The sequence below is a fragment of the Antrostomus carolinensis genome, unplaced genomic scaffold (assembly GCF_000700745.2).
Source record: "Antrostomus carolinensis isolate BGI_N321 unplaced genomic scaffold, ASM70074v2 scaffold8105, whole genome shotgun sequence".
NCBI classification, from domain to species: domain Eukaryota; kingdom Metazoa; phylum Chordata; class Aves; order Caprimulgiformes; family Caprimulgidae; genus Antrostomus; species Antrostomus carolinensis.
The window spans coordinates 18,878-41,554 of NW_010318406.1; the positions used below are offsets into that span (position 1 = coordinate 18,878).

The following is a 22,677-nucleotide window of genomic DNA, read 5'->3' on the forward strand; positions in this document are numbered from 1 at the left end:
TAGGGCCACCATGGAGACCTTTGGAAGACTCAAGGACAGACATTTTCTGCCTGCATGGATTTACACCTGCTGTGGCAAACTTTAAGGAGTATGTCCAAGCCCTGTGGGATGTTCTGGGCCTGAAGGACCCTATGCTGTTGGTCCCTTCCTCATGTGCACTGAGTTTGGCCATGAAGAGCCTCACTTCAAAGATGTATGAGTAAAGGGATGGACTCATCAGCATGAGGCAAATCCTGGCAGTCTTGGAATAACAAATAGCACTTTTGAAATGTGGAAAAACCAAACTTGTGCTATAGTTAAGGCAAATGTCTCTTCTGCAGATGCTTTAAACACCAGAGTTTTGGGGCACAAGCGCAGGACTGTCCTTTTTCAGGAGTGTATGCAGGGTGCTGAGCCCAGCCCCGCTTGGCTCAGCTTCTGTTAAATTCCCCAGCCAACAAGTGCATAGTTTTAGCTCAGCCAAGTGTTTGTTTTCCATGAGTTGAAAAGACTACACGGATCATTTTGGCAACAAAACTGACTGTTTTTCTAAACAAAAATCGTTATCTTCTCAATCTGGCTAATCATGTATTTCTGGAGTCAAGACACAACAGCCCAGAAAACAAACAAGCGGCTTCACCCACTGCCTCTAGCTCCGTGCTGCTCCTGACCATGGAGAGGCCGTTTGTAATCCTTAGCAGTTAGTCCAGTCACCATCCTGCTCAGGTGATGTGCATGGAAAGGACAAAAAAACTTGGCTTTATTTATTAAAAGTTTATGTATTGTTTAACTAATTTAAAACTACTTAGTGTTGGAGGGCAAAAGGTCCTTCAACTTGCAGTTGGTGGTACGTGCTTAAGGACATCCCTGGATCCAGGGGATGCTGCTTCCATACACAATTTAAAAATCTTTGTTAAACTGGAATATGACAGTCAATGCATTGATAATCCCTTCCCTCTTTTTTTTTTTCCTTTTAGATTGGAGCCAAGGAATTCTTGAAATATGCCCTAGATTTACTCTTCATATTAAACTGATCCCTGGTACACAGGATTGTTTCCATTCTGTCCTCGTTTGAGTCACTCATGCCCATGGTGCATGCAGAGGACTGGCTGAGCGGCAGCAAACACAGCCATGCATCATCTCTTTGGGCTGGTTTTGGCACAAAAGGACCTTTCACGTGCAGGGGATCTTTTCTCCTTAGAGGATGCTGAAATTGAAGGAAGCCTCTCAGAAGCTCTTGAACAAATAAGAATAATTAGTTCATCTGTGGTAAGTGAAACACTGTCCTTACTTTTTCTTGAGATTGAATATATTGTATAAATAAAATATTACAGATAGGGACATATGCAATTTAAGTTTCTAAAAACACTCAAGAATGCTGAGCAAAGTGCAAGATTTAAAAATGTGGTAATCAAATCAAATTCCTGCTAGCTGGATTTCCTTTAAAGATATTTCAAGTTCATCTTTATAATAATCATAGAATCATAGAATGGTTTGGGTTGGAAGGGACCTTAAAGATCATCCAGTTCCAACCCCCCTGCCATCAGCAGGGACACCTTCCACTAGACCAGGTTGCTCAAAGCCTCATCCAGCCTGGCCTTCAACACTTCCAGGGAGGAGCAGCCACAGCTTCTCTGGGCAATCTGGGCCAGTGTCTGACCACCCTCACAGTGAAGAACTTCTTCCTAATATCTAATCTAAACCTCCCCTCTTTCAGCTTAAACCCATTTCCCCTTGTTTTGTCATTAACTGCCCTTATGAAAAGTCCTTCCCCAGCTTTCTTGTAGGCCCCCTACAATAATTTTTATTAAATAGTTATTTAAGGCATAGTAAAGATCAGCAAGAGCTTACAGGTGCACTGTATGTATAGTGTATATTCTGTTTGCAGCAGAAAGTTCTGACAGATTTTGGTGAACTCTTTAAAAGTGCTGCTGAAAAATATTTAAAAAAAATAAAGCTCTTTATCCTCCCCGATTCCAGTCTGCTGAAGGGAAGGGAAAATCTTTTCTGAGCCTTAGGATATTCAATTAGCAACACACACATGTTCTCACGACTGCACTTCTCGGGCACTTTGTGTAGCGGGTGATTTTAGAATCGGTTTTGGCACCGGTGACTCGCAGAGCGTTGATCACAGCGCTGCCAGCTCCAGCAAGAACCCACTCATGCATCAGGACAGCCGCTGCACACCGGCTCTTCTCTTTGGGCATTTCTTTGGCACCTATTACAGCTGCACAGTCTTTCAGAACACTAATTGAGTTATCCTGGCCGTTGCCTCTGCTGTTTGTGATGTACTTTAACTCACCTAACTGCAGCTTATCGGGAATTTTACACAAATCCCCCCTAAAATACTTTTTGAGAGGAAAAATGCCTGAATTTGCTACAAAGTATCTTCACAAACACACCAGGCTGCGTTAAGCAGCTGAAGCATCCCGCAGAGCTGCTGAGCAGTGATTCCCACCAGAGGGCTCTGGAGATCGGGCAGCTGGATTTGACAGAGGGGTGAGGATGGGTTTTTTTTCCCCAAATATGAGGAATTTCACAGCAGTGAGGACAGGACTGCTCTGCTCTCCATGTCCACACACAACCAGTGACCATGACTCTCACCAAGGGTTTGCTCCTGTGCCATCCCAGCCAGCACCTGTTAACTGGTTCACCCCTTTATCAAGAGGTAATTTTATACAAAAGAAAAAGTGTGTTTTCTTATTTTAATAAGCACATGGATTTTTCTCTCATGCCAAGCGAAGCTTGTGGAGGGCCAGCTGTGAGCAAAGGCAGAGAACTGCTTTGAGATGGACCCAAACGTGATGATTTCTGCCTGTGACAAGCTGTCGTACCACACTGACACACGCAGCCCCCTGAGCTAACTCTGGAGCTGAACTTCTGCGAGCTAGTGCTGAGCTTCTCTCCAGCCCTTTAAAAATGACTATGTTTTATCTAGCAAAAACAATGCCTTTTGATTAATACTTCAGTCTGTCCTTTATTTTCATTGCTTTTACAGTAGAATAACATAGGTTAGACCAAGGGATGGTGATTCTGTATTCTGGGTCCTTTAAGTTATGGCAAAGCACTGCTGTTCCATATCCATGTGACATCTGTGTTGGTGATTATGAGGGATTACAGGATTTGGTGATAAAGCCCATTTAATTAACTTAATTCATGTTACATTGATACTAATTGAAACTAACTGTGTTTACATCAGGAACTCGACATGATGTGAAATATTTGGGACCCTGCATTTGGCTCTATATGTTGGGGATATAACAATTCCCGTTTCAGTTTTAGGATGCTTATGGGAGAAGAGGCCTGTGTAAGTGGTTCTAAGGTGTGTGGCTGCAATCTCTGGTCAAGAAGGCCATGCTTCAAGACAGCCTACTAAAAATCATTTGATAAACATAATCCATACCTTTACAACAAAGAGAATTAAGACCTAAACTAGTGAATTGTTTGTGGGATGATTAATTTCTGTGTTTAATCACACTAAGTCTTTGTTGTAAAGGAGGAAGTGAGAAAATAGACACTGGATAGTTACAAAAACTTAATGTCTTCAGGTAAATTTTGTGGGGTCCTTGAAAAGGATGGGAATTCATTGACAAATGTCTTTTGATTTGAATCAGGACTACCAGACCAATGACAATGACCAGGCTGTGGTGGAAATCTGCATCACACGCATCACCACTGCCATCAGGGAGACAGCATCCATCGAAAAGCACGGGAAGGCCCTCGTGGCTCTCTGGGAGTCGTGTCTAGAGCACAACCTGAAACCTTCTGGAAAAGATGAGGACACACCACATGCCAAAATCGCATCTGATATTATGAGCTGTATCTTGCAGGTGAGTCTGAGCTGAAAGTGAAGGAGTGTAACGCATTCCTCAGCTATTTAGTTTTAGCTTTTAAAAAGCAGCTGTACTTTGTTTTCTGAGGGTGCATGGGAGTGATTGCATTTGTTTAAAACCAAGAATATGGCCCAAAATGTTAATGTGTATCGTTTCATGTCCATGGCATCCATTGCAGTGAATCAAAAGTTTTGGCAGCTACCTTATCTTCAGAAGTGTCTCGATTGTTTAGTGCCAGATTTCATTATCTTAATGCTCCATTAATTCAAAGCATTAACATTTTGTGTAAGTATTAACGTGGGAGACATAGGACTATTATTTTCTGTGGTTACAGAAAGATTCATTTGAAAGCACTTAAAATCAGGGAAGTGGTTATTCTTTGGAATGTTTCTGGAAGGCAGCAAAATACCAAAAAGATTTTAACCGCGTGAACTTTAGATCATTAGATATCCTGTCAGTAAGGGGGATCTCCCTGGATTGTAAAAGCTGAGTCCAGCCACAATGCAGAAAAAATGACTTCTGAGCTACTACTCTAAACAGAGGACTAGAAAAGAGCTATGCACTGGCCAGGAGTGTTGGAATGTCTTAGAATATTTTACTAAATGTTGGTGGCAGCAACAGCAAGACAGAAAAAGCATTTAGGTCCCAAAGACATTTGCTGGAAGAACAGCTGAAATTGGGTCCTGTTGGAACTCAGTCAGCTATGAACTATTGCTCCCTATGAATGCAAGACTAAAAAGAAGATGTCTTCATATGTAGCAGCCTTCTGGGGATAGGAGTGGGCTGTTCCAAGGCTTTTTACAAAAGTAAGCTGAGGATGAAAAGCCATTTAAAGGTGGTGGGGGGGGAGGAATCCAGTGTGCCAATGAGATATTCCATATAATATTACATCATGGTCAGTACATCAACCAGGGTTGACTGGAAAGCTGCAGATTCTCTTGGGAATCACTCTGGCTCACTCTTCTGGGATTGGGGTTTTGGGTTTGGGGTTCCTTTTCCACTCCTCTGGGATCGCTTTCGGCAGGTGGTGAGCAACTGTACTGTGCATGACTCATTTTTTTAATATATATGTGTGTGTGTATATGTGTGTGTGTATATATATATATATATAAAAAATTATCATTACTATTTTAATTTTATTTTACTCCAATTATTAAATTGTTCTTATCTCACCCTACAAGTCTACTCACCTTTACCCCTCCAATTCTCTCCCCTATTCCCTGGGTGCGTGTGAGCAGCTGTGTGGTGTTTGGCTGCCAACCAAGTTAAACTCCCACAGCAATACTTTAATATTATCATAGAATACGCTTTCTAAAGTATTTGATGGCTTGTCTGAGCTTTCAGCTTGTGCTGTTGGCAACTGTGTGCCTAAATCAAGCTAGCTCATACCCAGATGTTTTAGGGATTGCACTGTATTGCACATTACTTCAAGAAAAGAGTTCATTGGAATGTAATGAGAAAGTTATAAAAGTACGTTTACTGCTCCCTGAAACAGAGCTATTATCAGTAAGTTCCTTTGCATAAAAAAAAAAAAAAAAGAAAGAAGGCATAAAACGAATTTTTATACAATACATGAGGGATAGTTGAAGTAGTAATGAGTATCTGACAGCTGGGTTGAATCTCACAGCATGTTTCTGTTGATATTAGCAGCAGGGAGGTCCTCTAGGTTTGCAAACATCACCAGATCGTATTATTGAAATCTGGTTTTCATTGTCACTTTCACATTTTCATAAGTCTGCATTCATGCCCTGATATTTACAGTGGAACAAATGAAACCTTTCTCCTTCCATCTGAATTCAAACCTTTTCTTAACTAAGTATTTTGTTATTGTATGAGGGAAAACAAAATTGTTCTTCGGAATTTTCTTAGATCTTCTAAATCATAGTCAGGGGGCCAGACCTTATCTTCCCGTTCTTTCTGCATGGAGTCCCAGAGTGTAACGTGGAGACAGAATTTGGCTCCTACTCAGCCCAATATAATGAGGCATAATGTTGATTTAAACATGTTGCTGCATAAAGCTCCATTCATTTTTCTCATTGAAGGTGCAGGTTTTGGTCACATAGCAGTTGCCATGATATGCTGTCTTGATGTTCAGGAGCTGCTGCAGCCCCTTCTTCCTTAGGGGCTGTCGGAAGGGGACTGTCCCAGAGTGGCTGCAGCACTCCACTGCTTGGCAGATCTCCGTTGCAAAGAAAAATCCTCATAGTTGGTTAAACTTGGCTCTTTTGCATTGGGTGAGTAGCACAATGGAGCCTTAATTAGGGTCAGTCCTGCTCTCTGTGAGGCTAATAGCAAAGGCAGGTACTGCTGATGGAGGCAGAGCTGGCCCAGCAGGCAATGTAGCAGGGCATCTAGAACAATAAACTTGGTTGTTTTTTTTTTTTTTTTCCTCAGATCTAAATTAATTTTTTTCAATACTGCTCCAGCCTGAGCATGTGTTAAGTCTGGACTGCCTTTCTTTGCACTATTTTGTTGCTTTTTGAAACATCTGGGTTCCAGCGGTTGCTTGTGGTTTTAGATGCTAATTAAATACAATCATATTGCAGGATTATTTTCAAAAACAATGATGTACTCCAGTTTCAAAGAGATGTTCAAAATTGAGTGAAGATGAGAGAAAAGCACTGATTAAGGAGGCTCCAGAAAGAATGTAGGTCCTCAGTTACATATAAACATATCCTACTAGTTTCAAGGGCAGTTATGTATGGGAACTTAATGGGCAGTAGATGCGTATGGTCTGTGCACACAATTTCACATCTACAAATAGGTGCAGAAAACCTTTTCTGACCTTGATGTCACAACGTAAGTGTCCATGCAGATAACCCTGAGATGACTGCAGCTCGGTGCCTTTTTGAGGACAGAAGTTAGCTGTCTTGAAAAATTTCAGTTGACCCGAGGTTCAGAGAAATTGACTGGAGTTTAAGAAAGGAAATCCAAATTATTAGAGGAAAATTTGTCTTCAATACTAAAGCTGTTGCCCTGTGGGTAAGTCTCCCAGTACGCTTACTTATGTGTACTCTTCTCCTCATTTCCTTTGATTTGGTCGCAGTGGCTTAGCATGAGATCCTGCTCTGGGAACAGAGGAGCCCTTTCTTCACGTGGTCTCTGCCAGCACAAAGATAAGCCAAAACTTGGAGTAGCAACACACTTTGGTTTAGATGAGGGAAGCTGTGACTTGTGGTGGGGGAGATGTATCCATGCCTGAAATTAAGATTCTGTCCTGGTGCTGAGCTGGGCCAGAACTGGTTCTTTTCAGCAGCTGGAACAGCGCTGGGGTTTGGGTTCAGCTGGGATTTGGGATGAAAAGAATTTTGATCACAGACCAATATTTTAACTTTGCAGGAAGTTGAAGGACTTCATGTTTTGCTGGTCTACAGGGGCAAGATCTAGAGGGGGCGAGGAATATTGCAATGACTCAGCCCCATGGGCATTTGGCTCTGCCAAGGGGCTGTTCCATCTCCTGTCCCCCATGGGCAGGAGATCCATGAGGGGCTCTTCCTCTCTTGCTCTCTCTGGCTTTGGCTCAGGCTCTGGCTCTCCCGGGATTGCGGTTTCGGGTCGGGATTGTGGCTTCTCCGGGATCGTGATCTGGGAACGGGCCGGGCTGGGTGGGCGGGTGGTGAGCAATGGCACTGGGGGTCACTCGTTTGTTCAATTCAGCAGCACATGTACTGAAATTGAAATGATACAGAAAAGATGAGCATGGCGCCTGCACAAGGATGATATGCACATTCCTGAAGCAGTCTACATTTTTTGTATATTTTATTACTATTATTATTACTTTAATATCATTATAATTTTAAGTTTTCATTTATTTCCATGATTAAATTGTTCTTCTCTCACCCTATGAGTCTCCTTACCTTTGCCCCCCAATTCTCTCCCCTACCTACTCTGTGTGGATGATGGGTACAGATTCTGCTGTCTTCCCTGAGAGTACTGAGCACAAGATGTCTTGTTAGAAATGTTACAGCAGTTAATGTTCAACTAGTGCACTTAATATTGTGTTTGCTCCTCTTGCAGAAGACAAAAATAGGTGTGTTATTAGCATCTCCTGGTGCAATACTTTTAAATTTCCTTACTCACTCTTACTTTGACGTCTGCCTTCAGTGGTGTTACCAAAACATAACCTTTCTTGATGTGTTTTCTTGCTTTTTTTTCCCTTCCCTGTTGTTTTGATTTTTGTTCTTCTACTCTGATTAGCATGAGGCTTTATTTTTAATCATTTTTGTCAGCTGCTTAACTTTTCAGTGGTTTTTCATGTTTTTACAGAATTACAATCGACCTCCAGTAATGGCCTTAGCTATCCCAGTGGCAGTGAAATTTCTTCAGAGAGGCAATAAGGAACTGTGCAGAAACATGTCGAGTTATCTGTCCTTGGCTGCAATCGCTAAAGCAGATCTGCTGGCTGATCACACAGACACCATTGTCAAAAGTGTCCTTCAAGGTAGGAACAACACTGAGGTTTTGGATTTAGTCTTGCAGCGTCCCCACCAGTAAATTAGTTAGGCTGCATTAAGTATATATATGAACATGTTATATGTAAAAACATGTATGAGACGTGTATGTATGAAGTATACATATGGACATACCTATAAACATGTGATAAAACATGTTAGACAATTTAATAACAGACTATATCGAGGAATAGTTTTCAAGAGTACATGAATTCACTGAATTTTGTTGACTCTGGAAGTTTCATTATAGATTGGATGACCCATAGGGTAGGAAACACGTGGTTACTTGTTAGAATACTGTACTAATGGACTTCAAATTATAAGCCATGATATGAGACACTAGTGACTGGGCTATTATCCTTTCTATTAGTGTCATTGGCAATACTCCAAAATATAAATGGGGATGAAATGAATCCCGTTCTGTGGCAAAACACTCAAATGTAAGGTACAAAATCTTTGTAGTGGCTCTTTAATTTTGCCTACATTATTAACTTCAGGTAGAATTTTATTGCTAAACTCTGGACATTTTATTTTTGTGGTTTAAAAAAGCCAAAAATATTCAAACCTCTACAAAAGGAAGTCCAATTTAGTAGAAGTTGTGAAGTTCACAGTATTTGTTGCAATGCAGTGCTACTGCAGTAGTAAAAGCACCGTTTGTTTTTCTTCGTGTACAGGTAATAGCAATAAGGAGCAATAACTGTCTAATTATTCCAAGAACATTATTATTAAGATGTTAAGCCCACAAATTAAACCTGTGCATTCTGTATTTATTAAAAAATATAAATGGAGTGTAGCTATTTTTAGGTGTTTTATGGAAGGATAGCTAAGCTGGAAAGTAATTTTGTCGTTAAGACGTTATGGTAAGAGTTTGCATCTTTCTATCCACTTTGTTTAAGGACAAATGTGTGATAAATGTGATAAATCTGTATGAGCTCAGTGATAATACTAATTGAGTCCAGGAAAAGAATATTGCTAACAACTTAAGGCACATGGATAATTCTTTTAAGACCTGTGACATCAGTATTTATGTATTACCTTTGTGCATTACCACTTATAACTCAGTGCTATTAATAGAAAGAAATAAAGTGAAACAGGGTTTATTGTAGTCATAGGTTTAGGAAAAGTGATTAACACCCACAACTGAAGGCTTCATCATGACTCCTTCTCTGGAGACATTCGAGACCCGCCTGGACACCTTCCTGTGTGATCTCGTTTAGGTTCCTGCTCCGGCAGGGGGGTTGGACTGGATGATCTTTTGAGGTCCCTTCCAATCCCTGCCATTCTGTGATTCTGTGTTTCTGTGACTCTGCCTGCTTGTTTTTGTGTCTTTATGTTATTCTACCAGCAGATGTTGCTGTGGACATCAGGTTTGGAAATTCCAGACTGGAAGAGTTTGAATAGGCAAAGTGCTCTGTTTTACATACTGGCTTAACTGAACTGTACGTAATTTCTATTTCAGGCATGAAAAGGTTGGTTTGCAGCAGGCTAAGAACCACGCTTTAAAGGCTGAGTGTTTGCTGAAGGGAGAAGGGAAGCAAGAGGATAAGCTGCTAAGGATGAATTGACAAAGCAGCGTGGAGACAAAGGGCCTTGTTCTGGTGCTGCACAGACGGGGCTCAGCCTAATGGCACCAGTGAGACTGATAGTAGACTTTGGCCCGTTGCCTGCGAGTGTTTGAGAGCTAACTGGATTTTTTTTTTTTTTTTATTACTTGGGGCAACTGTTTGGCTGCATAATCAGTTTCTTATCTTATTAGCTAAAAAAGAGCTCTTTAGAAAGTGTGTTTAACTACTCTGTTCCTGTTAGCGTGAACTCAGCTTCCAAACACGCAGATGTCTGTTCGGTGCCCGTGATGCTGACAGCCCCTGTGCTGACACCTTCCATCAGCGTGAGGGATCAGGCAGGTTTAGTCCCATTTCCAGGGGACAGCAGCAAAACTACCCTGCAGTGGTTGTTGTAATCTGAGAGTCCCACGGCCGCTCCACCTTCCAGAGGAGCTCAGGCAGGGATGTGGATGCCTCATTCAGCAGAGGTATGTTAGAGAGCAGAACTGGGCCAGCAACGTACTCCAGACGTGCATGTCTTGTGCTTGCTTCCTTTCTGGTGAAAGAGCAGGGTCACGGTGGCTTTCTCCACATTTGGAGCCCAAACACCCACAAAATATTATTTACTTGGTGTTTTCCAAACACACAAAGTAACTGTTGACAAAGAAAAATGTAGTTAAGCTAGGAAGGAAAGAGAAAAAAAATGAAACATACTGGTGGAGGTGACTTTTGGTGCTGGACAGAAGGGGACTAGTCTGTAGGAAAGCTTTGCTTGTCCACAGAAGTGATAACGAAGAGCAAATCAGTTAGAAAGAGGAGAGTTTTCCAGCTGAGTCAGTGAGAATGAAAGGACTGGCTTTGTATTTGGTCATCTGCCAAACCAGAACAGAGATAGGAAAAGGCTATTTCCAATACAAAGTATTTCAGGTATGAGGCACAGTCAGAAAAGAGCCAGGAAGGATTTTTGGTAATCTTTTTGAGGATTTTGCTTTTTTTTTCTGCTGTGTTTCATAAACATTTGTTTTCATTTAACGGGGGGCACTGTATGGAAAGAGGATTTCAGAGTGGTTTTGCCCTTGCTCAATGCTGGGACCTCAAGAGTTTTTCTTAACTCTGAAGATCTGTTTTCTGGCTGACAGCAAATGAACAGAGGTAGTACTTCATTGTTTTGTAGTTAAGGTTATTTGCAGATATTTAGTAAGGAATTTTTCTCATACTTACAACTGAGTATTTATAATTTAGATACGTTTTTATTGAAGGATGATAGGAGAAATTCCACCAGTCAGAGCATTTATTTTTACCTTAAATAACCAGTGTTGCCAAAACTTTGGAGCAGATCATATAACTTTAGCTATGAAGGACAACCCCATTGAATGGCACAGTAAAGTGGAAATTCCCTTGTCACAGCTTTTTCTTACTACTTTTGTCTTGTGGAAAGAAGGGTCTGGTAGCTGCACTGTATTCAGGAATAAGCATAGCAGTGACACGTTGAGAAACATTTCAAAGTGTGGTCTTAGGACATCTGTAGGGAAGAGAGACAGAGAAATATGTGAGTAGAGCTGAAGGGTGCCCTGCTTCTAGTGGGAACTGTTGCTTTGAGTAAGATATTCTCCACCATAACTTGTTCAGAGGCTTCGACAGGTAGTGAAGAATTCTTCTTGCCATAAATAGTTACATATCCAGCAAATAACGATTCATCATTGTCTACTTCAGCTCATTTTTCTACACACAGATCCCCACCGCTGTCTTGGCTCTCTGTGTCTGCTTCTTATGCACCATATCCAGCCCTGTGTTTAGTGGCTTTTCAATAAGCTTGAGAACATGAGAGAAGAAAGCTGCTGCCATCAATTCTGCCTTCTACAAACCCCCTGTTAGCACCAAACAAGTTGATTACTTTGGGTATCTAAATGTATTTCAAACCTGTGTGTCCTCCTCAAGTGACCAGCATTATGCATGGGGTACCAATTGATTATTTATATTTTTTTATTTGGGGATATCTCAAAACCAATCCTTCCTTCAGCCTCCAAGCGCCGTGCTAGCACAGCCTCAGGTCAATGCACATAGAATCATGGAATGGTTTGGATTGGAAGGGACCTTAAAGCTCATCCAGTCTCAACCCCCCTGCCATCAGCAGGGACACCTTCCACTAGACCAGGTTGCTCAAAGCCTCATCCAGCCTGGCCTTCAACACTTCCAGGGAAGTGTGTGGCATGTGTTAATATGTAAAACATCTTTTCTGTACCAGTGGCCACGTCCATGTGGGAGAACCCCTAGAGTGGCAGATCCTTCCGTGTGGCAGCGTTCACAAGAGATTGTTATCCTGACAGGCCTTTAAAGCCATCTCTGGCTAACGCTTGGATTTCAGTCCTCTGAGGGTCACCAAGTTGTTGGCATTTATGTTCTTTTTCTATTAGCAGCTCAAACTGTGTGGTTCAAAACATGGAGAAGCTTCCAGTTGGTACTTACTTTCAGAGTTGCAGTTCATGAGAAGCGTGGAAAGTTTTAGTTTAGTAAAGTATCTTTATTTACAGAACAACTTTACAAAAATAATTTCAATAAAATTATTACAAAGTCAATTTACAATATAATACAGCTGCGCTTTCTCAACATGTAACATCAGATTATGATGAGGAATGTCACCTTTATACGTTAGGTCCATCCGTGGCATAAATAATGCTTTAAACAAGAAGCTAGTTTTGTTATAGTCTAAAAATTGCTAACAACGATTAATAAACGACACATTTCTTATCTGACGTGGTTCCTCTGTACAATTCACATTAGCACTATCAAAACCAATGACTGGAGGAGCCTCGTGGCTGCCACGCAGAGTCTGCTCAGCCGGATACCCGGTGTGTTTGCCTCAGCAGGGCTGCCAGGAGCACCATCCGACTCTGCAGTGTCCACAGTGGCACTTGGATACCTCAGAACACACTGTGCTAGAGAGACAGCAGTCGTCTGACCTCAGGAACAGCTTTTCCAATGTGGTTTTTTCAGTGTTTTGCCAAAACAGCAGGCAGAGATCAAATCCTATCTCCACAGTACCTTGTTTTGTAAACTTGCAATTCTAATCTTCCTTGGGAATTTCAAGAGAGGTGGGCTCCTACGGCTCTGTTTACTTGTACAGGTTGGTGTTCAGCTCTTCATTAAAGACATTCTCTACTTCAGAAACCACCTTTGCCAGAACTTAAGAAACATATTGGGCTCCTCCATGTGGCAGAACTTCTGTGACTCCCCACCCGACGATGTTGCCCCTGATACCACATGCATCTTCTCCGCTCTGTGCTGCTATCTCTTTAGCACTGAGCACTCTGTCCCACAGGTTAAAGCCAGTTAATTTTCCAGAGAAGGCTAAAGCTTCATCAAATCCACCTCCAATGCAGCAGCCATTCTTTTCTTGACCAATCTGCAAAATCCCTCCATCTGGAATGGTGTGAGCATCAGCAATGTCCGAGGCAGTGGCTGTGAGCTCTCCCTTCACCCACAGGGATGCAGATCCGTTCTCCGACCTCCAGGTGCTGCAGAGATGGATCCACTTCCCAGGAACAACTACGTTTTTGACAGTTAGTTTATGCTGGTCACCACCAACAACAAGCACTGCAGACTCCTGGCTGAGATAAAGCTGGATTTCATATGGATTAAACTTGGTTCCGTAGGAGAAGACAATAGTTTTGTCCAAAGCCTCAGTCACCTTGATCCAGATACAAGCAGTGAAGGAGCGAAGGGTCATTCCAGCCGTTGGGTGAACGCTCCCAAATATCTTTTTTGAACGCATGGGGAATAGAATTGCTGTTTCACACCCTGAAAAAATTAGAAAGATTGTCAGGGAAGTAAAAACTGGTCTGTTTGTACATGCACAAGTTAGGACCCTTGACCCTGGGCTTCTCAAAGGGAACTGAGAGCTCAGCTCATCTAGTGGGATTTAGGATGATGGGTCCAGGGGCTAATTGGGCTGCAGGAACAAGGCTTGGCTCTTCCCTCTCTGCACAAGTGGTCTATTGGGTGGTCCTGGGCCATGCACAGTGACATTTAGGTTTAATACTGCCTGTCTGCCCTGGGAAGTTGGGCTTCTCCGAGGGTCTGTGCAGGGTAGGTGCCTTCTGCTCTGACATGCCTCCTCAGAGACCTTCTCTTTTGCTGGGTCACCTAGAGAAATGGGCACTTTACAGTGGGTAATTATGTCAGGTGGTCCTCTCTGTTTCATTTAGGTCTTGTTTTAGTCTCCATGCTCTTTTTTCGATATGGAATGATGAAAACAGCAATGTTATGGTGAGGAGATGGGTTCAGTGATCTATCAAACATCTGGTTTGGATACCATCCCATTGCTGGGATAGCGGGGTGAGGCTGGGTAGCTGTGTCAGGAGCAGTTATGTTGAGTCCTGTGGATACCTGGGCAGCAGAGGAGAAGGGGACAGGGGCTACTGAGAAGCAGGAGCAGGGAGCGTTGGCAGAAGCCTGCTGAGATGTGTTTATTTATTTATGATAACGACTCCCTTTCCTGACCCTGCCTTTATAGGGCTGTTGGTCAGAAACTTTAACGTGCTCTGGTTAAGAATGGGAAATGTATAAGATGACTGATGTTTTTTAAAGAGTTCATCTCTCCTCTCCAATTAATCAATGTGATGATAACAGAAATGAGAATACTTAAAAGCACCAACAGAAATTTATGAAACTTAGAAAACTACCTGATTATCACCAGTCCTGTTCCCTAGTCGTATAAAACTTATTATTCTAAGCAACACAGGGGAAAATGCAGCCTCCTCCTGCCATGAAGCTGGTTGGTTTCCTGTTTAAACAAGCTAGAGGATCTCAAATGTGTGTGGAAATTTCTGCTTCAGTGAATGAAGGACTCTTTGTGTCCTCCAGGACTGGGCTGCTGTGTTATTTCATAGGCCGCTTCCTTTCGACTTGGAGCAGATTTTTCATTTCTTCATTGGCCCTTTGGAGGAGGGGCAGGGTCAGTGAGCAACTGTTGGGGGATACTCCTTAAAATGCTACTTAAGAACACTATTGTGAAAAAGCTTTTAATTAGCAAGCTTTCAGGCTTTATTATGAAGGTCTAAACAAAATTAAAACCAGCTTCCCTGAAGAACAAAAAATGTGATTAGAAAATCCCTCCAGAGTATGGCTGGCAGTAATTCAAGATGTGAGAAATTAAAGTCAGTTGCCGAAAATTCCCTTGGAAAAAAAAAAATTCCAGAGAGAGATTCTGGAAGTGTTTAAAATGTATCTTTTAAATAAATAATTAAAAAAAGAACACTTCATGTAAAACTATGTAGGAACCAGTGGAAGTAATCTGAATTTCTCCTGGTGAGACCGAGACCCTTAATGCTGATCAAGTTTTTTACTCTCACCTAGTGCAGAATAACTGACTGCGCGGCTGGCTCTGGTACAGGAGAGAGATAAAGAATGACATCATGCTTTCTGGAAGGCAAGATTCATGTGTTTGGGGGGGAAAAAAGAAATATGCTGTAAGATCTACTCCTACACAGGAGATTACTAAAGTGTTATGATAAATAAAGGAGTAAAAGCAATTTACTTATAAAGCTGAATCCATGCCCTACGTGAAAGGAGGGGTTGATGGTAGATTAAAAAGTGCTTTGATGTAAACTATTTTTAGGTTGTGTTTGTATCGTGATAGGCTTGTGTCAGTTGTTGTCTTTGCTTTTATAGTTACAAGAAGCTCTCCTTGCTCACCTGTGTAAGAGCTTACTCACGCTGCTGGTGCTGTTAAGGGTTGCTGGCAAGGCTGGTGTAACTCTACTCCTAACTTCCTATTCACGCGTACTCGCAGGATTCTGCAAGTGTAGATTTGTGAGGGGTTTTTAAGCTGCAATAATGTACATTTGTGGAAAATAACGGTCCTTAAAGACAGGTCAGCATTTAGAAAACATGCAGTGGTAGCTGTCTGGTGGGCAGAGTTATAGTCAATATAGTTATATTTTGCTTGTAGCAATTTTGCAGCCACACTTTAAATAGATGGAGGTCTGCTCTGCCATACCTAAGTTGTTATAGCTGCTTTTTTTGGCTGTCGTATTACAGTGCACAGAAAAACTGCCATGAAATTTGAGATACGAGCTCATCTTTCGATGGCCAACTCGCTTGCTGACCAATGCAAACATTTTGGAAGGGAAAAACAACCCCACAACAATACCAGAGTGTTACTCATTTTTCCATGCTCGAGGAAATAGCCTGTCCTGACAGTTGCATGCAGAGAATGTGCCCTCCCTGCTGTGGGAAGCGTGCTTAAGCTGCTTGACATCAGCAGCGTGTCCTCAGATCCAGCTCTGCTCATGGGCAGTTGGAGTTGGCGAGGAGACAACGTGGATTGAGGAAGAGGAAGGAGTGGGTACGTGCATGGAGAAGAACGGGAGAGCTCAGTGACTGTTGCGTATGCGTAGGAGTTACCAGCTGGGAAGGTAAAAGGTGAGAGAACACAATTATATGTTTAAAAGACATTTGCTGCTCTCTGGCAAGAGTTTTGATCTAGGAGAGCCTGCAGGAGGTGGGTCCCTAGCTGGCTTTGCCTTGTGTAAGGACTTTGATTAAACCCTGCTTTGATCCCACGTTTGAAAAGCTCAGCACCTCTTTTTTTGAGAAGAGTTAATGGGTTTCCTCTCTGTATGTACAGACTGCTCAAAGCTGCTGTGCTGTTTGGGAAAGGTGCTTAAGAGGAGTGTAGGATGTTTTTTTGGACAGACCCACCAAAGAGAGCTGTGGGTAAAGCATAGCGCACATGGACTTACCTGCTGGCAGTAAGTGCTGAGCTGCCCATTTCTGTGATGCCTTGAGTTCAACTCTGGTTTGCTGTAGCTCTTTCCACAGAGAGTTCAAGATGAGATTGTCTCCTCTGGTAGGACTGAATTTATCCATCTCCTGAGCCTCCACCTCAGACCTCCTCAGGCAAGCGCTCTCCAGCCGGCTGAGCCTGCTGGACACGTTGTGACTCAGCAGCAGAAGATGCTCAAGAACCTTTCCTTGCTCACACTCATGAAGCCTCTTGGTTACTTCAGCTTGGTCACTGCTCCTTGCGAGCGCCTGCTCTACCTGTGACGCGATGTGGGAGGTGACTTTCTCAGCTGCGGTGGCGAAGGAGCCCGCCAGGTTGGTGGTGAGTTGGCTCAGCTCTTCTTTTAGGGTCTGCAGGTCCACTTGCAGGATCTCATCCATCGCCTGAAGCATCATGTTCTCTTTCATCTGTGAGTTCTCGAGCATGATGAAGAGCTTGTCCCACTCGGTGTGCTCTCGCTGGCAGTCGCATGAAGCAGCTGGAATGGAAGACACAGATGTTGCTTTTCCTTTGTACTTACATTTTTAAACGGAAGGAGTATTTGACAAAATCTGGCTCTGTGTAAGGCTTATGTGCTCCAGACTGTCAGCGTGTTTCCCTCTATATCAAACCAGAAAAGTGCATTACAGCAGTTCTAAAACTAAGTGCCATCGGCAGTCTGTTGCAGGAAAACTGAAAAACACAGAGTGTAAAACAAATTCCAAGCCATGCCATCCAAGTGCTTTAGCATGTCCTGTCCATAATAATCTACTGGTACAAGCACATGCTTCTGCCTCTGAAAAAAGAATTTATGTTTGTAATAATAACAACTGTTTCAAGAGATAAGCATCAAAGAATGCAATTCTGCACTTAACACAAATTGAGTTTAAATCTACTTACTGTCCTCAGGACCGAGAACCGGACCTTCGATTTCATTATCCAGATTCACATACATGAGATCATAGTCATCATCTTCATCCAGAACAGAAACAGAAGCCCTGAAAACACAGAGCAGTGTCAGCACAGCAAGTATTTCTTGGGGCAGCATTCTCTGCAAATAGCTGAGCTGTCTGGAGCTGAAGCCGAAGTCAGACTTCAGTGGAGACAAGACTGCGAGTGAGAGCCAGCGAGCCCCTAATAAATGCTCTGAGTGCCTCAGCTTGAATGAATGAGCAATGCTGGTGCCAGTGGTGTAATAGGAGCAGTTCTGGCTGTTGGTTTTGGCGGAGAGAGGAGAAGGGGGCGTGCAGCTTGCTCAATCCCAGCCTTCCAGGTTTGCAGTGGGGGGAGATGTACCGACTCACGGAGGGGAAGGAACAGGAAAGCTGCTCTTGGGAGCTGCCGCTTCCCCCGCGAGAGCAGATCGCGATGTGAGAGCGGGGGATGAAATCCCTGGGAGTTCTCTGCCCACAAGCGCTGGCTGGTTGTGTTATTTGTGTTCTTTGTGTGTGGAAAATGTTCTCTGCAAACTCATTTTTGTAGTTGGTATGTGCCAGGGCTCTGGAGGGGATTGTTAGAAAAATAAACATGCCTGGAGTTGGTTTGGATACCTGTGTGTGGTTTAACCTAAATATTGTTGTTTTTTTGATCATTATGTATAAAAAACTTCTATTATATACTGTGAGTTTACTGCTTTCAGCAATGAAGGAGGACTCATAATGACAGCTTGTTAGAGTTTTGCTTTTCTAGCCCTAATTACCAATAACAACATCATAACTATGTGGCTAATACGTGGCTGTTAGTATCTTGTTTTGGGAGCATTTAGATTAGCAGCTGCATGATTAGTGTTGTTTCTTTAAACTCTGGAAAAAAACCAACACAAGGCTTGGATTAGACATTAATCTAGTGCTAAGTATGACTGTTATTGGTGTTAGTCTGTTTTAAATTCTGGAAAGCTTCTCAGTTCAGTGTGCCATTAATTATTTCAGAGATGCATTGCTTAGGTGAGATTAGGGCTAATATGGTACAAATTACATATTAGCTATGAAATATTCAGAGAATAGCAAAAAAAAAAAAAAACAAACCATATATAATTGCATCCAGTTTGCAGTCTGTTCCCTTTCCATTTGTGCCTCACTTCACTCATCTCTAGGGAGACCTCATTGTGTCCTTCCAGTATTTCAAGGAGTTTAGAAACAGGAGGGAGAACGACTTTTGATACAGGCAGAGAGTGATAGGACAAGGGGAAATGGTTTTAAACTGAGAGAGGGGAGATTTAGGTGAGATATTGGGAAATGTTTCACCCAGAGGGTAGTGAGACACTGGCCCAAGTTGGCCAGAGAAGCTGTGGCTGCTCCTCCCTGGAAGTATTCAAGGCCAGGCTGGATGAGGCTTTGAGCAACCTGGTCTAGTGGAAGGTGTCCCTGCTGATGGCAGGGGGACTGGATCATCTTGAAGGTCCCTTCCAACCCAGGTCATTCTATGATCAAGGACAAAAACATTAGTCTTGGTGCATGGGCTTTTATCTTTGAACACTCAATTTGGAGTGAATGTCAAAATACCTGTACAGCTTCGAGATCTCCTTCTGTCCATGTGGCATTGAAGTACCTGATCAGGCTCATTTTTTGGGGGGAGGGCTCACTTTTTTTACAAGCTCTGTGTGCTGCTGGGTTGGGCAGAGCAGAGACTGAGCACCAGGCAACCTTTGCTACTCGTCCTGGGTGCAGGGAGCACCACCAAAGTGATGCAAAGCCATGGAGTGTCCCTAAATGTTCGTTAAGTCTTTGCCTGAATTGCGTAATTCTCAGCGTGTGGTCTGCTTGGAAAGCCTGAGAAACGTCTAATCTGGAAAGTATTGGGGGTAAGGGTGGTAGGGGGAGGAAGAGGGAATGAAGGTAATTAAGGAGTTGAGTATAATGTTTTTCCATTCTTGGATAACAAATATACTTTTCAGGCTCTTAGTTTAGACTGAGACAGATGAAGCAAGATGGAAAGAAGTTAATTAGTCAGGAACGGGCACAATATCACCTCTGATTGCCCGAGCTCTGAGAATCAAAAGGTTGGTGAGCTGAGTGTGTGTAAATCCCTTAGGAACCAAAAAGGTGTGACAAACAAATGGCAAGAGGTACTCCTTGGAGCTAACTAGAAACGTGAAAATACAAGAAAAGAGTGAATTGGGTTGTGCTGTGTGACCTTTCTTAAGTTATACGAAGAACAGACACAAACTGTGGTATCTGCTTGGGTTGTTTACAAGTTTCTATACACAGATTATTCAATTAAAAGCAATGCCATATCAGTGAGGTCATTTAAATATCACTCCAAAGTGACGAAGTTACTTCTAAATTGCCTTTGCTTTTTATTTATCTTGGTTGGTGAATATAAACCCAGCAATGTTTGCTGTAGGAAACTGCCCAAATTTGTGTTTTTACAAAGTCTTTTTGTTCGGAAAAGTTTCACGGCTGCAATCTGTCGTGTTGTGTCACGTCCAATTACCTCACTGCTCTAATACAGCTGATACACAAAATGGTTGTTTTCTCAGATCAAATAATTAGTCTTACTTTTTGGATACCTTTCTGTCTGTGATAGCCCAGCTTGGGCAGTAGCATGTCTTGGGTTAGTGTCTGTCTTTCCTCATTTAAAGCTGATCGTTTTTCTTTGTCTCTACTGAATTTCTTCCCTCTACACTTTTACGGCCAATTAATTTTGCCTGTCCAGGAACATGGGAATTTTATCTTTTGCAATTGTTACCATTGCTGAAATCTGACTGGAGCTTAAGGGCACTGCTCCATATGGGCAAAAAACTTCCAGAGGAAACTAAATGTGTGTAAATGCAAAGAAAGGACTTACTTTAGTAAACACTAAATTATCCGGAGGAAAAATTAATTTTTAGTGTGTTTCATTAAAAAACTTTTCAATTTCAAACTCAGATGTAAGTCTAGAAAAGTTCAAGTAAATAAATCCTCTCACTGTTTTAGTTCTACCTTTGGGTGACTTGGTGCTTTGGAACTAGATGGTCTTTAAGGTCCCATCCAACCTAAACCATTCTATGAATCCCACGGTACATTAGTGACACTCGTAGAAGTGGTGCCACTTTTTACACAGATTCACTTGTAATATCATGAAGACATTTGCATAAAGAATGTGGCTAGAAAATGGCCAGAACTGAACAACTCAACTGATCTGTTGAGGGTAATTCATCAGCAAATAGCTTTCCTTTGCAACTGGCCTTTGCTCTTCGTTTATAGAACAGAACAGGACAGAAATTTGCCATGTCCATGGGACCAGAGATGGGGACTGACCCTTTCCTTTAGCACGGCAGCGGCTGTAGGAGGGCTCAGAGCTGCCTTCAAGGAGAAGCCAAAGATTCTTTAAGCAGAGTGAACACTTTAGGATAGGATGCAGAAGTGTGGCTGGCGGAATAGTGTGTAGACACTCCTCCTCCCAAGCCAAAGGTCCCCGTAGGGATCATTACAATCTGTTCAGCTAGAAGTTGTCTGAACCTGCAGTGAATGATGTGTTAGTTACTTGGCTCAGAGGTGATGCTGCAAGAGCTAACAGCGTCTCGGGATGCTTTTGCTGTGTCTGGCAAGAGCACGATGTGATCCAGTCTGACCTGTCTGTCCTTTTTCTACCATCTGTGAAGTGACCTGCTTATCTTCCAAAATTACTGAATCACAGGATTGTAGTGATTGGAAAAGACCTTCAAGATCACAGAGTCCAACCTCCATCCAATTATAAGGCTCAGATATAAATGGGAGAAAAAGCAGCAGGCCAGAGAGCTTTGGAAACCAAATCCAAGGAGACCTTAAGGACTTTCAAGGGTTTTCAAAAAAAGAGCCATACTACATTGCAATAGGCAGATGTGTTCCATATGTTGTTCAAGTGAAACTTAAATATATCGAGGCAGGCATGTACAGCAATGTGAAGTTATATATTTTGGTATGAGCCTGGGCTTCAAATTGAATTATGCACAGACATCTTAAGAAAATGTGTGAGAGAGGGTTTTGCATATCTTTGTGTGTCTGCAGTTGACTCTCTCTGGCTCCTTTCTATTCCTGGAAATGGCATCCTTAACTATTTATGTTCAAATTTACTGTCATGTGTATTTAGTTCTCTTAATAACCAACTATTCTTTCCATATGCTGCTTATTTAATTTGAAAGTCTGAATCTTAACAAAGGAGAAATACAGCTTTTATGTGCTTTCTAGCCTTTTGTATCTATTTTTTTAATTTAAATCACACTTAGTTTGGTCGAGGACTCAACAGAGTATCCTCCAAATCTGAAAGCTCGTTAAACAACCTTCTCATTATATACTTGAGAATTAAAATTATAATTAATAGGATTTTCTTTTTGTGTTTGTTTGGGGTTTTTTTTTTACATCCACATTGTTATACCTGCAATCATTTGTTCTAGTTAGACTATTTTGACCCACTATATATTTTTCTATAGTGTGTTTTATGCCTCCCTGGCTTTGTTACTGATGATTCTTAAAAACTGGTGTCTCCAGGTGTGTGCTGATTTTCTAGGGCTCTCCCCAGTTGTAGAGTATTGACCAACAGTAAGTCAATAAGTCAGTAAGAGCCTCTCATTTGCTCTGTTCTCAGGGAACGCGATGCTGCTGCGTGTCCTGCCTGCTCTGTACGAGAAGCAACCACAGCCCATAAACCTCCATCTGAGGGAGCTGGTGGCACTGATGGCTCAGCTGGATCAAGCTGAACAGCATCATCTCCTCAGGCTCTTCCAGATCGTGGCTAGGAAAAGAGAACTGGGGGTAAAACTGGGTTTGGAAGATCTCGCTGCTACATACCACACCTCCTTCTGGAGGAGTTGATTTGTTTCAGATGACTTGGCAGGGTCTGTCCGTTCGCTGCTCTCCAAACAGTGAGGAGTCCCATAACATGCATGACAGTCCTTTCCTATGCTAATTCCCCATGAATTCTTTAATTTCATTCCAAATTCTCCAGCTAATCATAAAGAGAACATAACAATGACTCTGCTGGACCAAACCATTTGGGTTAAACCTGTTTTCTACTTTTTTGGCTCTTCCTCTATCAGCTGAGTATAAATTCCCAGAACTATATTTAGAATCATAGAATGGTTTGGATTGGAAGGGACCTTAAAGCTCATCCAGTTCCAACCCCCCTGCCATCAGCAGGGACACCTT

At 42.3% G+C, this 22,677-nt stretch overlaps 2 protein-coding genes and 1 non-coding gene across 3 annotated transcripts in view; 2 read left to right on the forward strand and 1 right to left on the reverse strand.

Annotated features, from left to right (window-relative positions):
* Window positions 1-1,110: 1,110 nt before the first annotated feature.
* Window positions 1,111-22,677, forward strand: part of VEPH1 (ventricular zone expressed PH domain containing 1) — a gene marked incomplete at its 3' end in the record, with an annotated part of 37,957 nt that continues 16,390 nt past the window's right edge. The window contains exons 1-4 of the mRNA XM_010168888.1: window positions 1,111-1,248; window positions 3,594-3,809; window positions 8,079-8,253; window positions 22,118-22,284. Of these exons, the coding sequence (XP_010167190.1) occupies window positions 1,111-1,248; window positions 3,594-3,809; window positions 8,079-8,253; window positions 22,118-22,284 (696 nt within the window). The remainder of the gene's footprint in view (window positions 1,249-3,593; window positions 3,810-8,078; window positions 8,254-22,117; window positions 22,285-22,677) is intronic.
* Window positions 7,459-7,563, forward strand: LOC114818617 (U6 spliceosomal RNA). The gene has a single exon (XR_003766219.1). It is a non-coding gene; the product is annotated as a U6 spliceosomal RNA (small nuclear RNA).
* PTX3 (pentraxin 3) lies at window positions 12,992-17,621 on the reverse strand. The gene is made up of 3 exons (XM_010168887.1): window positions 17,474-17,621; window positions 16,551-17,072; window positions 12,992-13,605 (listed from the first exon to the last, which is right to left on the reverse strand). The coding sequence occupies exons 1-3, from the start codon at window positions 17,619-17,621 to the stop codon at window positions 12,992-12,994; spliced, it is 1,284 nt and encodes a 427-aa protein (XP_010167189.1).